This window comes from Microtus ochrogaster, chromosome 10, assembly GCF_000317375.1.
Source record: "Microtus ochrogaster isolate Prairie Vole_2 chromosome 10, MicOch1.0, whole genome shotgun sequence".
In the NCBI taxonomy this organism is placed as follows: domain Eukaryota; kingdom Metazoa; phylum Chordata; class Mammalia; order Rodentia; family Cricetidae; genus Microtus; species Microtus ochrogaster.
In genome coordinates, this window is record NC_022016.1 from 54,267,135 (window position 1) to 54,284,243 (window position 17,109).

The 17,109-nt window shown below is 44.4% G+C and overlaps 2 protein-coding genes across 4 annotated transcripts in view; one reads left to right on the plus strand and one right to left on the minus strand.

Annotated features, from left to right (window-relative positions):
* Snrnp40 (small nuclear ribonucleoprotein U5 subunit 40) overlaps positions 1–9,117 on the minus strand; it is a 32,137-nt gene extending 23,020 nt beyond the window's left edge. Inside the window, exons 1-4 of the mRNA XM_005353156.2 lie at positions 8,935–9,117; positions 5,634–5,763; positions 3,799–3,892; positions 641–806 (exon numbers count right to left, since the gene is read on the minus strand). Of these exons, the coding sequence (XP_005353213.1) occupies positions 641–806; positions 3,799–3,892; positions 5,634–5,763; positions 8,935–9,078 (534 nt within the window). The 5' untranslated portion in view covers positions 9,079–9,117. The remainder of the gene's footprint in view (positions 1–640; positions 807–3,798; positions 3,893–5,633; positions 5,764–8,934) is intronic.
* A 203-nt stretch (positions 9,118–9,320) lies between these two features.
* Positions 9,321–17,109, plus strand: part of Zcchc17 (zinc finger CCHC-type containing 17) — a 47,466-nt gene continuing 39,677 nt past the window's right edge. The window contains exons 1-2 of one of the 3 annotated variants that reach the window (XM_005353157.3): positions 9,321–9,400; positions 15,512–15,632. In XM_005353157.3, coding sequence (XP_005353214.1) covers positions 15,567–15,632 — 66 coding nt within the window. In that variant the 5' untranslated portion in view covers positions 9,321–9,400; positions 15,512–15,566. The remainder of the gene's footprint in view (positions 9,401–15,511; positions 15,633–17,109) is intronic. The other 2 variants (XM_013348472.2, XM_013348471.2) reach the window with 2 other exon arrangements.

A 17,109-nucleotide genomic window follows, 5' to 3' on the forward strand; every position in this document is an offset into this window, starting at 1 on the left:
ACCATCGCCCGGCCATTATCTGTCTTTTGAGATTGTCTCACTACACAGCCAAGGTTGGCCAGAACACCGGCTCTACTGTGGGTGTTTTTAGTAGGTTCTTCAGGTGATCTTAACACAGATAGCTCTGAAATCATCACATTAAATGATCTGTAAGATCCCATCCTAGGCCAATGAGAGCATTTGCTGAGCTTCTTAGACACCTGCGACTTCACAGCAACCTTGTGAGGCTCTTATACTACGGTCACAATTCGAAAGGTTAAGAAAATGCACCAGGTAGTGGTGGCACACGAGGCCAGCCTGGTTCACTAAGGGAGTTCTTGGACAACCAGGGCTATACAGAGAAACCTTGTCTCGAAAAAAAAAAAAAAGATTAAGGAAGCGAAGCTCAGAGATTGAACTGCTCAAAGACACACAATCCGTAGCTGAGCCATGAATCAAATCCTCGCCGTCCATTAATTCCAAGTAGCAGTACATTCTATGGTTCTAATAGAATTTTGTAGGGCATTATTTCAACTGGTAAAATTTGAAGTGTGCTTTGGAAAATGAGTTAAAACTAAGAGAAGAGCACAATATCAGTAGAAAGACAGGCTAGAGTTTACATCATGCCAACTTAACTGCAGCACACACAGACAATACCTACCTTAACTGTGCCGTCATCGCTGCCAGTGCAGACGAGCTGGGGGCCCCGCCGGGCTGGGTAACAGGAGTTCACAAAGGACGTATGTCCCTTCAGCCTCTTCACCCTCTCGCCTGTTTCACTGTCCCACACAGCCACCGTCTTATCTGTCGATGCTGAGAAGAGCATGCTAGAAGAAGAACATAAAAGACATGAGAAAAACGCTAAGGGCTGGAGACAGCTCAGTGGTTAAGAGCACAGGCTGCTCTTCCAGAGGACCTGGGTGTGAGTCCCAGCACCCAGATAAAGGCCCACAACGAGCTCTAACTCTATTTCCAGAGGATCTGATGCCTCTTTTGGTCTCCACAGGTACTACATGCATGTGGTACACAGACACACAGGCAAAATAACATAAATAAACAAGATAAATCTCAAAAAAGGAAAAAAAAAAAGGGGGTATGACAAAAATCTCTTTCTCACTTGCCAAAATGCGTCAGATTTGTCTCGAACACTGTCTGCTGCACTGTGAATTTAGTTCATGAACCCAGGGTGCCTCCCTAGTCCTGCCGTTGCAATTCTACTCACCTTCTGGATTCACTATCAGGTTGACCCACACTACACAACCAATATAGCAGCTTTTTCAATCAATCTTTTCCTTCTTTGTGATATACCTGGATACAAAACCCTCGCACACAGAAGTATTTAAGTTCTTCCTGCTGAGGTGGAGGAGAGGCTGATTGTAAAAATTCTAGATTTAAGTGCTGAGTAATTCCAACACTTTGCTCTGTCTCTGGGAATGATTTCTAAGTTAAACTTGATCTTATAATGCCCTCTTTTCCCTTTGAGACAGGGTGGTGTTATGTAGACCAAGCGGGTCTTGAACTCAAGATACTCCTGCTCCATCACTGCCCGAGAACTGAGATTGGAGCACGTGCAACAGTGCCCATTATAATGCTGAAGAAAAATTCTACTTTATGATAACTGATAACAGGCGTGGGGCTTATACGTTCGTGTCATATATGTGCGATGTTCAGAGGGCAGAAGAGGGAGCACTGGATGCTCTGCAACCAAAGTTACTAAGAGCCACTGGCCAGAATGTGGACACTGGGAACTGAACCTGGATCCTCTGTAAGATCAGCAAGTGCTCTGTGATGATTTGAATGAAAATGGTTCCCACAGGTTCATAAGGAATGGCAGTATTAGGAGGCGTGGCCTTGTTGGAGTAAGTGTGTCAAGGGGTGGGCTTTGAAGTTTTATACGCTCAAACCAGGTTCAGGGTCATTCTCTCTTTCTGCTGCCTGCTGATCCAGATGTAGAACTCTCAGACAGCTCTCCAGCACCGTGTCTGCCCCTGTGGCCACCACAACAGTAATGGACTAAATCTCTGAACTGTAAGCCAGCCCCAATTAAACGTTTCCCTTTATAGAGTTGTTATGGTTGTTGGGCAGTGGTGGTGCACACCTTTAATCCCAGGACTCAGGTGGCAGAGGCAGAGGCAGAGGCAGTTTGAGCCCAGTCTGGTCTACCTACAGTCCCTTGTAATGCTTTTTTAATTTAAAATGTTAATGATGAAACACTAAAATTTGAGAACAGAAATGTAAAACAAGCCAGGTGCAGTGCCATATATCTATAATACCAATTATTCAGGAGCTGAGGCAGGAGGACGGCAAATTCAAACTCAGCCTGAATAAATTACCAAGATTCAAAGAAAACAAAACAGAGTCTTTGGAGATGGCTTATCTGTTACAAGAACCAGAGTTCAAAGCCCCATGTAAAACACTGAATATGTCCATGCATACCTGTAACCCCAGCTCTTTGGTGGGGCAGAGACAGGAGGATCATTGGGGTTTGCTGTTCATCAGCCTAGCTCTAGACTCAGTGAGAGACCTTGTCTCAAGATACTAAAATACAGATTAAAGCAGGACACCTGATGTTCCTCTTTGTCCTCAAATGGACACACACAGGCACTTCACCCCTAAAATGATACCATATACAATTACTATAATGTATTTCTTAGAATACAGGGATATAAACAAGTGACAATAAAACACCTTGAAAAAGAAGAAAGAAGATTATGGCAGGATGAGATTGCTCAGAGAGTAAAGGTGTCCACTGCCAAGTCTGCTCTGTGATGACCCACAATATAGAAAGAACCGACCCCCAAAAGCTGGCTGTTGACCTCAACAACTGTGTCACATGTAGTCATACATACACTATTTAAAATGTAATTAAAGAAAAAAAGAAAATTAGCTTGGTTCAATCTTCAGTGCCATAAAAAAGAAAGTTATCAAAATGTGTAACAATAAGATTGACTTGGTGTAACTAAATATCTGTAGCACACACACACACATATATCCTAAAATTACACATTATTAATTTTTATAACATTTGGTAGGTTAAAGCAAAAAAAAAATCAGTAGACAAGATTGTAAGCTTAGTTTACATTATGGATATGCTAAAACTCAACAATTTTGGTAGAAAATGACTTTAGCAAAGCATATAACAAGCAGTAATTGGAGAGGAAAAATGTGGGTACTTTTTCCATCTACTTGCCTTTTTTGTTTGCTTTTTTAACATAGCTTATTACTTTCCTGTGAGATCTCTTAGCAAATATAGGCACTTGCCTGCTTGACTCAAAAATCCATATAAAGGCAAGCAAAGAAAATTAGCTCCACGAAGCTGTCCTGACCCCTACATACGTACCCCTCTCACAGAAACATCACGTGCACACACAATAACAGGTAATTTTTTTTCTTTTCTTTTCTTTCTTTTTTCTTTTTTTTTTTTTTTTTATGAGACAGGACCTTACTATGTAGCTCTGGCTGCCCTGGAAATCACTATGTAGAGCAGCTGGCCTTGAACTTAGAGATCTGCCTGCCTCTGCCTCCTGAAAGCTGGCACATGCTACTATCCCTGCAATATCCCTCCCTCCCCCAAAATTGGCTTTACGACTTATAAAAACAAAAAACCCCACTGGTCTGAGTACTGGCATATTACAAGATAAATGATGAGCTTTCAATGGTCTGCTGCATTGTCCATGAGGACAATGTGATCCTCCTGCCTCACCAAAATGTAGCAGTTTTTGACTGGATCTCCCAAGAGATGAAACTCAGAGCTGAAGGGTAAAGACATTAAGTAGTAGTATGGGAAGCCATCGTCAACCCATTATGCAGAACACTCACCTGCCATCTGTGTTATAATGCAGTTCCATCACTGCGCCACTGTGTCCCTTCAATGTAGCATAGTTATCACAGTCACCATAGACATTCCACAATACTGTTAAGAGGAAAAGAAAACCCATCACCAGTCAGAGAATGGCTAATATAAAATAATCAGAAAAATACTTCTGAAATTATAAGACCATAGAACAACACTGGCTCTACCAATGAGACCAAATCTTGCCAAGCTAAAATTGCTGTGTGCATGCGGTCACTCAGGTATGTATGTGCATGAGTGCACACGTACGGAACGGCGAGGACAGCTGTGGCTGCTGTTGATCAGGCATCATCTACCGTTTCCCTTTTGAGACAGACTCTCTTCAGGGCCAGGAACTTGCCTAGCAGACTAGGCTGGCCAGCTGATGGGCGGGCCCCAGGGGTCCATACCTGTCTACCTCCCTGGAACCCAGGATGAAAGCACAACCACGCTACCTGGCTTTCTACTACCCTGCTCTCTATGAGTTCTGCAAACTGAACTCCGGTCCTAACTGACTGAGCTTTGTTTTCTCAGCCTTAACTTATTAGACAAGATTTGTTTATTTTTATTTCATGTGTTTGAGTGTTTTGCCTACAAATATGTATATGCATCGTATGCATGCCTGCCTATGAAGGCCAGAAGAGGGAGCTGGATCCTGGGGATTTGAAGTTAGAGATGGCTTTGAGCTGCCATGTAGTTACTGGGAACCAAACTTGAGCCCTCTACAAGAGCAATAACTGCACTTAACTGCTGAAATATCTTTCCAAAACCCTCAGGTTTAATTTTAAAAAAAGTTAGTACTTTTTCTTATATGCTCAGAGTCTGCAGACAGCCTGAAAAAGGAATCATTGAGCTATATCACCTCAGCTTCATTTTTCTATTTATTTTTTTAAAAAGATTTATTATTTATTGATGTGTCTGGAAGTGTGCATGCTAAGACACCATCAGAGGTCTGAAGAGAGCACTGGATCCCCTGAACCTGTATTATAGGAGTTATGAGCCACTTGATGTTGGGCTGGGAACTGAACTAAGGTCCTCTGGAAGAGCAGCAGTGCTCTTTTCTCCTTTTTTTTTTTTTCAAGACATGGTTTTGTGTTTCCTGATTGTTCTGGAACTCACTCTGTAGACCAGGCTGGCCTCAAATTCAAAGATCTACCTACCTCTGCGTCCTGAGTGCCGGGACTAAAAGGCATGGCCACTCCCTGCTAAAAAATGTTCTTAACCCATGAGCCATCTCTCCAGATTGTACTTGTTTTTTTTTTTCAAACATGGGCATTCCTAATGAGTGACTGAGAACCTGGTAGCAGATGATTTAAGTGAGTCACCACTTGAGGATCCCATCTTTCTCCCTCATACACTAGGATCCTGGGTATGGATTAAGGTCTCACGTTTTTATGAGTAGACAAGTTCTCCTTCCTCTTAACTTTCAGGCCTATAATCCCAACACTTGGGAGGCGGAGGCAGGAGGATTAGGAGTTCCAAATTTATTCTCACTACGTAGTAAATTTGAGGACAGCTGGGGCTACACAAGAGTAACGGAGGAGGGAGAAGAGAGAGACTATATAACTCCAACCAAAGGAACCTACTTTCCAATTAGCAGCATGTTTCTTTTTATTTACCATATGGACCTACGTACGGCTTGGCCTGAATGACTGCTCAATATTTTGACAACTGTTTTAGCATGCTATCACTATAATTTAACTTGCATATTTAGACTGATGCTTGATGCCTTACATAGCACCCAAAGTTAAAAACAACAACAACAACAACAAAACATTATTTAGAGAGAACAGTAACTCCAGAGTCAAAAGCTGTGCCTTACATATGAGTCGGTCAAATCCTGACGATGCCAAGGTGGATCCATTGGGGTGAAACTTGCAGCAGTACACTTCTCCTTCGTGTCCCGAGAGCAGCATGATTGGGGCCTGCAGGGACGAACACCTCGGAGGCCCCTAGACCAAAGAGAAGTGTGATCCGTCACTGTACACAGGCAAAGGAAGCTGTAAAGCTGGGGCAGCGCATTTCATTTGGGTTAGGGAATGACACCTCTGCTCACAGAACTCCCGCCTCTCACTAGAAAATCCCTTGGACATTCCAGTGTATGCCCACCATACTACTCTCTTCCCTAACTCTGCTTCTGTTCCACAGTCAACTGTTGACTGCTGAATCATGCTTGACCTCATTTATGCCTCAGAATCTTAACATGAAAAGATGTCTCCCATAGAGCTCTCCTCCTAGTGACTCCTTTTAAATACTCATCCCAGAGTCTGTTTGTTGTTGTTGTTTTTCAAGACAATTTCTCATTATAGTCTTGGCTGTCCTGGAACTCACTCTCTAGACCAGGCTGGCCTTGAATTTACAGAGATCTGCCTGTCTCGGCCTCCCGAGTGCTGGGATTAAAGGCGTGAGCCACCACCGCTTGGCAAGTCTGTCTTTAACACTCACACTCAAGTAGCAGCCACCTCCCCACCAGCCTTCCATCAGGCCCACAGCACTCTGCCAAAGCCCCATCACTACCTGACCTTACCTTCCTTGTGCCATTGCTGACATGCTTCTTTTTCCCCAAAGAAATGAAGCTCCGGGAGTGCAGGAAGAACATTTCCCAGACTCCAGCCTACCCAACTAGCCTTTGAAAAACCCTGCATGGTACAACTTATTATACAAAATAGATTTTTGGGGTGTGAGCAGGGTTTTGATATACAGTCCAGGCTAGCCTTAAATTTTCAGTCCTCCTGAGTGCTGGTATTAAAGTGTGTATCGCTATGCTTGCTTTGGAAAAGTAGTTTCTGATTATCGTTCTGGACACTAAAACTAGGTTTGGCAATTCTTCCAACTCTGGGCTGACAACCTTACTTGTCAATTAAGAGTAAGTGTACTACTAATAATCCTGAAATCTCGTTGGTAGATTCCAGTATACTAACTTATTTTTATTATCATGTATTAACTGTACAAAGTAATGGGTTTCATTATGAAATATCCATAAATGCAAATAATGTACCACGATCATACTCATCCAGCATATTTACTCAAAAAATAGTACATGTGGGCCACAGAGATGGCTCAGTGGTTAAAAACACTTACTGCTCTTCCAAAGAATCTGGGTTCGGTTCCCAGCACCCACGGTAAGCAGTTTTCACGTGACTTGTAGCTCCAGGTTCAGAGGATCCAACAATCTCTTCTGGTCCATGAGGGAATCCACACGCACGGGATAGACGCACATACAGATATATACACACACACACAGATAAAAATAAATCTAATGTGTTTAGGTACCGGAGAAAGAGAACTCAATAAAACCATGGACCTTGCATTCTAGTGGAAAAAGAGTGAAGGGAAGAGAAACAAAACAAACAAGTCAAACACCTCACGTTGTGCGCAATGGACAGAAGTAATATGGGTTCCAGAGCAGGGTGTTTCAACTGAAAGTACAGTGGCCAGGAAAGCCCCACTGAGAAACTGGTATCTGAACAAAAACTTGAAAGAGCCAACAGCTAACCACGTGGGCATTTGGAGTAACACCCCAGCAAACGCAACAGTAACAACAAAATGTAAGGACACATATGTCGGTGCTACTTGAGCATGACATGCTAGAAAACTGGTCGATGAGCATGGTAAAGAGGGGAATTAGTACAGAGAATTTGACATTTTTTTCTTAACTTCAGAACAAAACAGAAATCCAACAGAATGTTTTCACCAGAGAATCATGTGATTTAATGTTGTGATGATTCCCCTGGCTACTGGATTAATTACTGAGCCTTGATTCAAAGACAAAACCAGAAACACTAATTGAGCCCCACCTGCAATGATGCCAGATGACATAAAGATGGTTTGACTAGGAGGTAAGGATTGTGGTTACGTAGTTCTTTTTTTTTTTTTAATTTCAACAGAGTTCTGCTATAATAGCCTATATTGGTTTAAAACCCTTGATCCTCCTGCCTCAGCTTCTTGAGTGATTATAAATTTATGTGTCCAACTTTTTATTTATTTACTTTGGAGACAGGGGGATCTTGCTATGTTAACATCTTGCTATTTTAAAAACTAAGTTAGTATACTGGAATCTACCAACGAGATTTCAGGATTATTAGTAGTACACTTACTCTTATTTGACAAGTAAGATTGTCAGCCCAGAGTTGCAGCCTGGCCTCCAATTCCTTCGCTCAAAATTTTGTCAGCCTTCTGGGAAGATACAACTACAGCCCCACGCCGCTAACTTTATTTATATATTTTAAGGACCACACCAGCAGACTTTAAAGAGTTGCGGCAGGAGGCACATTTATTTTCTTCTCTGAACCTCATAGGGAAGTATGATCACTATTTTACAAGACATGCTGTTAGGAGTATAGGTTCCAACTCAAAGAAGTCTTTTCCCCATTTGCAAAATAACAGTTCCTTTTAGGCTGTTACCAAGATTAATGGAAATTTCACATGCAAAACATCTAACACAAGAGTCAACGGATGGCTGGGCGGTGGTGGCGCACACCTTTAATCCCAGCACTCGGGAGGCTGAGGTAGGTGGATCTCTGTGAGTTCGAGGCCAGCCTGGTCTACAAGAGCTAGTTCCAGGACAGGTTCCAAAGCTACAGAGAAACCCTGTCTCAAACAAACAAACAAATAAACAAAAAACCAAAAAAGAGCCAACGGATGTTAATTACTGTTAATAATGCAAATTCAGAGAAAGAGAAAAGTAAATTTTACCAGGTAGCAAAGCGAGCCTGTCTCATTCATTTCCCTTGCTTCCCCTCTCACTCACTCACTCACTCACTCACTCACTCACTCACTCACTCACTCATCTATTTTACAAACTCTTCTGAATGTTTCATTCACCCATTCTGCAAACTTTTCTGAATGTTTATTTGACGCTGAATCCCTGAAGATTTAGGATGCGGAAGTTTGGATCTTGATTTTGAGGACAAGTGTTTAAATGGTTTAGTGCTACTTCACAGGGTGACTGAAAGGCTGAAAACAGGGGTCCCACAAGGAAACACATATGAAACAGACGCAGAACACAGAGCAACTTTACAATCCTGCTTAGACATCAGGTTCAATGTCTTTCCGTTCCCGCAGCGCCGGTACGGTCCGTGGCGAGAGGAGTGGAGGGCCAAGTCGGGATGCCTCCCACTTACCGCTTGTAGCAAAGCCCCCGGAGTCGCCTGCTGCTGTCCGGCTCCGGGGCCGGACCCCGCCGCTCCCAACAGCAACTCATGCCGCGGCCGCTTGACAGGAACCAGTGGTAGCTCCGGGCCTTTGCGCTTCGGCTGCTCGATCATGGCGGTAACCACTATCCTCGGAGCCGCCACTGACCGCGCCGCCGGTCGCAGGCGCCGGGCGATTGGTTACAACTGAGTTCTTCCTCCAGAACTTCCGGGGAGGAACAACCAATCGGCTTCCAATATTTCTTTCTGCAACGCCCTCTGAATACGCTCTTGCGATTGGTCCCTTCATGGTGACGCCACGAGGGCTCGACTCTGGGATTGGAGCGCGGAGCTGGAGTCCCTCCTAGGCGCGCCGTGCATTGTGGGTTGGGAACGCGCTGTGCAGGTTCGGCACTCCTGGCGCTGCTGCGGCTCCCGGGCTAGGAGCCGGCGCTGAGTGAGTGTTTGGGGAACGAGGCGGGTGGCTGTTCCAGTGTGGAAACTGCGACTAGGTGCTAGGCCTGAACCTGTCCTTCTCAGCTGACGGCCTTGCCATGGGGGTGGGGGGATCCCCGGAAAGAGTAGTCCCTTGGCAGGCTAGAGCGGAGCTTTGAGATCTCTGGCCGCCGGACTCGAACCCTAAGGCCGCTGTCCCTTAACAGCTGCTCTGCACAACGCCGCTTTTGCGTCCAGGGCTGTGCTAGCGTTCCCCGGGACTGATGCCCGACTCCCGGCTTCAGTGCCGGGTTTGGTTGAGGAGGCGGACTTAGTTTATATCACCGGTTCTGCCGTCTTTTTTAAGGGCTGAATTAAACAGAAAGCGTTGGAGGAAATATCCGATGGCTCCTCCAAAGTACAATTTTTGTTGAGAAATCTAAGATTCATGCTTGTGTATCGGGCCTTCTCGTAAGTGGTACAGTGATATTTATTGTGCAGATCGTTGAGGAGACACTGAAGAAACATGGTCCCGAACCTCGGGGCTTTAGGATCTCTTGGGGTGTGTGTGGCAAACATGTTAAACAAATCTCACCAGCTGATTGGAAGACTTAAGAGAGCGATTAGTTATGAGTAACTAATAAGGCTGAAGGGTTTTCGGAGGAAAAGATGTCCGAGCTGTCCCTCTCTGATGGGACATTTCTAAACAGGGGAAGAGAGGAAGGCAGGACGTTCTGCACAGAACAGCCTGTGCGGTGGTGCCCTATCATTTGGGAAGATGACTAAGAATCACAAAGAGCCAATGTGCTGAGAGAAAGCTTGAAGGGGGTATGGTACGAGATGAACCTGGAAGTCATGAAGATTTGCAGGAATTTGTAGCGTTAACTTTAAAATTAATAGGAAAGCAGCGAAAGTTTTGTCTCCCCTCCAGGGTGCGGAATGTGGGGGAGGAGGTGGTTCATTCCTTCGGCCTTAATGGTGTTGAGATTGGAGAGATGAGGAGAGGTTTACTGGAGACCACGTTGTGGGAATGCACAGTAGTTCTGATCTTCCATGCCAGTGAGAACCAAGCTGGAGATGAGACTGAAGACAGTTTAACAGTATCTCGGACAGCTGGGAAGGAAATGACATAGGATTTGGTGATGGACTGGATACAAGAGAGGATTATGGTCTTAATGCCAGCACTGGAGGCTGATACAGGAGCATGGCTACAAAACCAAGCCTAGCCTGGGCAACGCTATGGTTTCCAACCCGTACCAGGCTGCTGGAGTGACACATTTCGTCCCTCTCCCCACATTGCACGGGGACTCAGATATGCTTCATGCCTGGGATACCAGCACAGGGAGTAGAGTTTGAGTTGAAGCCAGCCTGGGGTACATGGCGGTAGTCTTTTTTCCTTTTTGGTGTTTTTAAAATTTTATTTGTTTTATTTTATGTGTGTGAGTGTTCTGACTGGTTTCATGTCAGCTTGACAGAAGATAAGGTCATCTGAAGGGAGGGAATCTCAATTGAGAAAATGCCTCATAGACAAGTTTTTAGGGCATTTCTTTTTTCTCCGCCCCCCCCCCAGATAGGGTATCACTCTGTAGCTCTGTCTGCCCTGGAACTCACTATGTAGATCAGGCTGGCCTTGAACTCAGAGATCCACCTGCCTTTGCCTCCTGAGTGCACGGACGTATCTGTATTTGTACCTCATGAATGCCTGGTCCTAGCAGCAGTCTGAGAAGGCATTGGGTCTCTTATGAATGATTGTGAGCCACCACCGGGTAGGTGGTAGAAACCCAAACCCTAAGTCCTCTGAGAGAGTAATGTGTACTCTCAACCTCTGAGCCCTCTCTAGCCCTTACATAGTGAGATTCTAGCTCTACAAAGCCAGGGCCTGGGGATGTAACCTCTGCTCAGTCCTTAGTACTGCAAAAAGAGAAACAAGATTCCCACCCCCCCAAAAAAAAAAAACAACAAGCTTTAGGCAGAGTTTGGGTTGCACACCTTTAATCCCTGCACTCAGGAGGCAGAGGCAGTGGGTAGCTGTGAGTTTGAAGCTAGTGTGGTCTACATAGAGTTCCAGGATAGCCAGGGCTACTTAGAATTTGTCAGAAAGAAAAGAAAGCTTTAGATGATGGTTCTTCATACTTAGAATTTTTTGTGTTTTAGAATTATCATTTTATGTGTATGAATGTTTTCCCCGAATGTTTGTATGTGCTTCATACATGTGCCTGAAGATTTCAGAAAAAGGCATCAGATCCCCTGGGACTGGACTTACATACTGTGAGCCAGCAAGTGGGTGCTGGGAATAGAACCTGGCTCCACTGGAGGAGCAGCCAGTGCTCCTACCCACTAAAGCTGTCTCTCCAGCCCTCGTCACTCTCTCACAGCCTAGTTCTGCAGAAACAGCTTAGCTCTGTTTCCTCAGGTATCGCTCTTTCCATGACTGTGTGGAGAGAAACTTTGAAACAGGAGGAATTACTGTGTCTGCCCTCATTTTAGATGTCCCAGTGCTATTACAGATTCTATATTCACTAATTAGTTTTCCAAATGTTGTAGGGATTAATGAAGGTCTCTTAATAGAACCATAGAGTTAAAATTACTAACACCTGTCCTGGCATGTGAGCCAAGGGATGCTGGGTAAGAAGAAGGGCAAGTCTGGGGATGAGACCACCCAGCTGGAAATAAGAGAGGCGGGATTCAATCTGACTATAAAACTTAAAAAATAACTTGTTTATAAGTCATTTCTCAAGAACGGACAGATTAGCTGCCATCCTATGTATTTATTTGTGTGTACATGTTTTGTGTGCAGGTGTGCATGCATATGTATGTATGGAGATTGATGTCTGCTTTATTGAGACAGTATTTCTCACTACATGTGATACTCACTGCTTGACCTAGATACTAGGCACTGTGCCCCAGGGACCCTCCTGCCTCTGCCTTGCAGGTGCTGGAGTGCTGGCATGACAAGCCTGCATATTTGTGCCTACCTTCTTTGCTTGGGTGCTGGGGATGATGAAACTTAGGTTCTCATAATTGCATGGCAAGCACTTTATGCCCGAGCCATCTCACCAGCCCCCAAAGGTGTATATTTTAAGTTTAAAAAGCCCATAGAGGGTCTGGGAACAGCTTAGCTGCTCAGAACTCTTGCTGCTCTTCCAGAGGACCAGGGTTCAGTTCCCGGCACCCACATTGGGTGGCTCATAACCAATTTAAACTCCAGCTCCCGGGGATCTGATGCTCTCTTCTAGTTTTTGTGGCACCTGTACAAACATAACATAAAATAAAAGAGAGATAAATTTTCCTTTTTTACTGTATTACCTTGATTGGCTTAGAGCTCAGTATGTAGGCCAAGCTGACTTCAAACTCAGAGAGCTCCCTGCCTCTGCCTCCCAAGAGCTGGGATTAAAGGCTTCTCTTGAATGTTTTTCAGATTTATGTCTAGCATACTAACCAAGATCATTAGACTCTGGGATCAAATAAACTTTCCCGTTGCTAGGTTTGTTTGTGTGTTTGTTTCTGACAAGGTCTCACTATGTATTTCAGGCTATCCTCGGATTTCCTGTTCTTTTTCCCCCCACTTCAGTACTCAGACATGCTAAGCAAGTACTCTATTATTGAGCTATATCCCCTTCATAGGCCTCAGACTTTGCGTAGCCCAAGCTAGCCTCAAACTCATGATTGTCTTTTGCCTTAGGCCTCCCAAGTGCTGGGATTATTAAAATTACAGGCAGGAACCATTACACCCAGCTTTGTTGCTAGGTTTTCAGCCTAAGCTTAGCGATCTAAGCTTAGAAGCTTTTCATCATGCAAGTGCATGATCAGAATAGAACCTCTGTCTGGAGACATTCTGTGTTCTTTTCTTATTACCGTTCTGACATGTGTGCCTTTTGTTTTGTTTTGTTTCTCAAGACATGGTTTCTCTGTGTAGCCCTGGCTGTCCTGGAACTCACTCTATAGACCAGGCTGGCCTTAAATTCAGGGATCCATCTACCTTTGTCTCCCAAGTGTTGGGAGTAGAGGTGTGTTCACCGTGTCTGGCTTTTGTTTTTTGTTTTTTTGAGACACAGTCTCAGTGTATAACCTTGGCTGGCTTGGGGTTATTATAGACCGGGCTGGCCTCAAACTCAGAGATCTACTTCTGCCTCCCAAATACTAGGATTAAAAACATTCCTCACCACTGGCTTCTTTCTGATGTTTTTCAGATCTAGGCACACATACTCTTTCTTCCAAAAGTCTTCCTCTGATAAACAAATAACAACAGTAGTGATAAAAAGAATGAAGCCACCCAGGTGTGATGGCCCACACCTGTAGTAGTTATTTGGAAGGTTGAGGTAGGAAGATTGCTTCATCTCAGGAGCTCAACAGTAATCTAGATGTAGCCTGGGCAGTGTAATGAGACCTCATCTCAAAATAGTGGTGACGGGGTTAGGGAGGATGCAGTTCAGTGGTCAAGCCTGTGCAGAGTTCTAGATTTGTTATGTCTTACCATAAATGAACAAGCAACTATCCTGATCAAAGCCAAGCGTGGTAGCTCTGGCTTGTAATTCCAGCACCACAGAGGCAGGTGCACAAGTTCAAGGACAACCTGAGCTAGTTAGGAAAACTCTTGTCTCAAAAATCAAAAAAACTAGACTAGGAAGATGGCTCAGCAGCTAAGGATACTTGCTGTACAAGTGTGATGATGAGGGCCTGAGTTTAAAACCCCCAAGTCCACATAAAGAGCCAACTATGGCTACTTAAGTGTATAAATCCTGTGCTGAGGGGAAGGAAGCAGGGCTTACTGGGGCTTGGTGACTGCCACCCTAGCTCTAGGTTCAGTGAGAGATCCTGTCTCAAGGGAATAAGATGGAGAGTGATAGAGCAGGAACCTGACATCTCTGGCCTCCGTGAACACATGTGGGCATGCACACTAATACATAGGCATGCCCATACACCACATGCAAATAAATACAAATAAAATTGAAGCAATGACAACATCCTAGATAAGCTAACCAACCAAACAAACAAAACCTCTACTTACCTGAAAATCCAATACCTTAATGACTTTGGTTAAGTAACAGGTCAGAAAGAAGGGCCATCCAGATTCCCAAATGCCACAGGTAGGATAGTGAGATATGGATGAGAGTGCATGGTGTGTTCTAACGGCATTATTTTTTGGAAGTTATCCATGTAAAGGACTGTTTGCACATTTCTTTCTTTGTGTTTCTGAGGATGACTTACAGTTTCATGCTGCATGTTAGGGAATTTCTCTGCCATTAACCCCCATATCCAGCCCCATTCGTTATTGTGTGTGTGTTATGTGTATGTTCATACAAGTGTGTATGTGGGTGTACATGCATGTGTGGAGGCCAAAGGTCAGTGTTTGTCTTCCTTGATTACTCATCACCGTATCTTGTTGTTTGTTTGAGACGGGTGTCTATATATCTCTGGCTATCACGGAACTCATTCTGTAGACCACCGTGCTGGCCTCAAGGTCACAGAGATCTACCTGCCTCTGCTTCTGGGATTAAAGGTGCGCACCACCATTCCTGGCCTCTTTACCTTTTGGGACACAGTCACCCACTGTCTCAGTTTGAGTTTCTGTTTCTGTGAAGAGATACTTTGACTGCAGAAACTCTTATAAAGGAAAACATTTATTTGGGACTGGCTTAATGGTTGAGAGGTTCAGTCCATTATCATGGTGCGAAGCATGGCAGCATGCAGCAGACATGGTGCTGGAGTAGGAATTGAGAATTCTACATTGTGATCTGCAGGCAGCAGGAGAGAGGAGAGCTGCTGAGCCTGGGCTTGAGCTTCTGAAACCTCGAAGCCTACCCCCAGTGACACACTTCTTCCAACAAGATCATACATACTCCATCAAAACCATACCCGCTATAATGCCACTCCCTATTTGCCTATGGGGTCATTTTTATTCAAACCACCACACCCATTGTACCTAGAGCTCATCAGTCTATCTGGTGAGTAATCTCTTGGGATCCATCTGTCTGTCCCCTACCCCTGGGGTTACAGTCATGTGCCTCTGTGCCTGGCTTACTGTGGATCTCAACTTAGGTCCACGTGCCTGTGTCGTAGACTCTTTAATGGTTGAGTCATATCCCCAACCCCTCATTAATACAGATGTCTAATTGTTGTTTCTTTCTGAAAGGACGTTTGAATTAGCTTTAGCAGAAGAGAAATGGAGGAGCCGTAGAATATTAAGGATGAATTCAGGAAGGCCTGAGACCATGGAAAACTTGCCTGCACTCTATACTATTTTTCAAGGAGAGGTATGTTTTGCGCTTTGAAACTTCCGTTTTGGAGTGTGTTAGGAACATACTGAGGGAGGGAAGCACCGGGGTTATTCTCCTGTCCGCCTAGAACTATTTCGCATGGGAAGTCCACTGGACCCTCTGGTGCACATCTACCTTCCCTATGTTACAGACTTCTGTGTGCTTGATACCTTCATTTTGGTGCCTGAAAGCATCTCTAACTTAGATTTTAACTTTTTTTAACCCCACAAAATAGGTTTCTTCACCAGTCCTATTCCATTTTAGCAGATGGAATCCATTTGGTGCTAAAGCTAGAAATCTGGCCATTGTGCTTGTTTCCATCCTTTGACTTGGTCTTGATTTTCTCTGTAGTTCCTCCGTGAGTCTTAATTTTATCTGCAGTCTGCATGCTTATTTACGCCTTTGCCACCCCTTAGTCCAAGCTCTTTATCTCTTGCTTGGCTCTGACTGGAATTTCTCACTTCTGTTGCAGCCTCTCTCCAATCTGTTCATGACACTGCACCCAGAATAATATTTCAAAAACAGATCATAGCTAGGAATGTGACTGAGTTGGTAGAACACTTGCCCAGCATGCAGGACGCCTTTGGGTTCTGTCCCCAGCACCACGAAGACAGGGTGTGGTGATGCAGCCCTGTAATCCTAGCACTGAGGAGATGAAGGCAGGAGGATTAGAAGTTTAAATAAGGATGTTAGGCTTGGTGGCAAGCACTGTACCTGTTAAGCTATTTGCCAGCCCTGATTTTGGTGAATTTTGAGATTTTGATCCAGGGTCTCACTCTATAGTCTAGACTGGTCCCAAACTTACTTTGCAAGCAAGCCTTGGCCTCAATTACAGCAGTCTTGCTGTATCAGCCTTCCGTGTGTTGGAATTACAAGCATGAATTACTATACTTGGCTGTGGTTGAATGTTTTCTCTGTCCCGCTGGCCCCCTGAACTGGTTTCTTTCCTGCTCACGGGTTCCTACAGCCACTTGTAAAATAACACTCTGAGGTTTAATATCAATTACAATTGTTTGGCCAATGGCTCAGGCATATTACTGGCTAGCTCTCAAAACTAAAATAACCCTTTTCTATTAATCTGTGTATTAATGCCACATGGCCGTGACTTACCAGTGATGCCCTGGTATGTTACTCCTTTGGTGGTTACATGGTGTCTCCCTGACTCTGCCTTCTTTCTCTCTGTATCTTTGTTTGGATTTCTGGCTCTATTCTGCCTGGCCACTGGCTAAAACAGCTTTATTCACCAACCAATGAGAGAGACACATATTCACAGCATACAGGACATCCTACATCATCTTCCTTTTTTCTGTCTAATTAAAAATGGAAGGTTTTAACTTTATTTTTTTAATATTTATTTATTATGTATACAACATTCTGTCTGTGTGTCTGCCTGCAGGCCAGAAGAGGGCACCAGACCCCATTACAGATGGTTGTGAGCCACCATGTGGTTGCTGGGAATTGAACTCAGGACCTT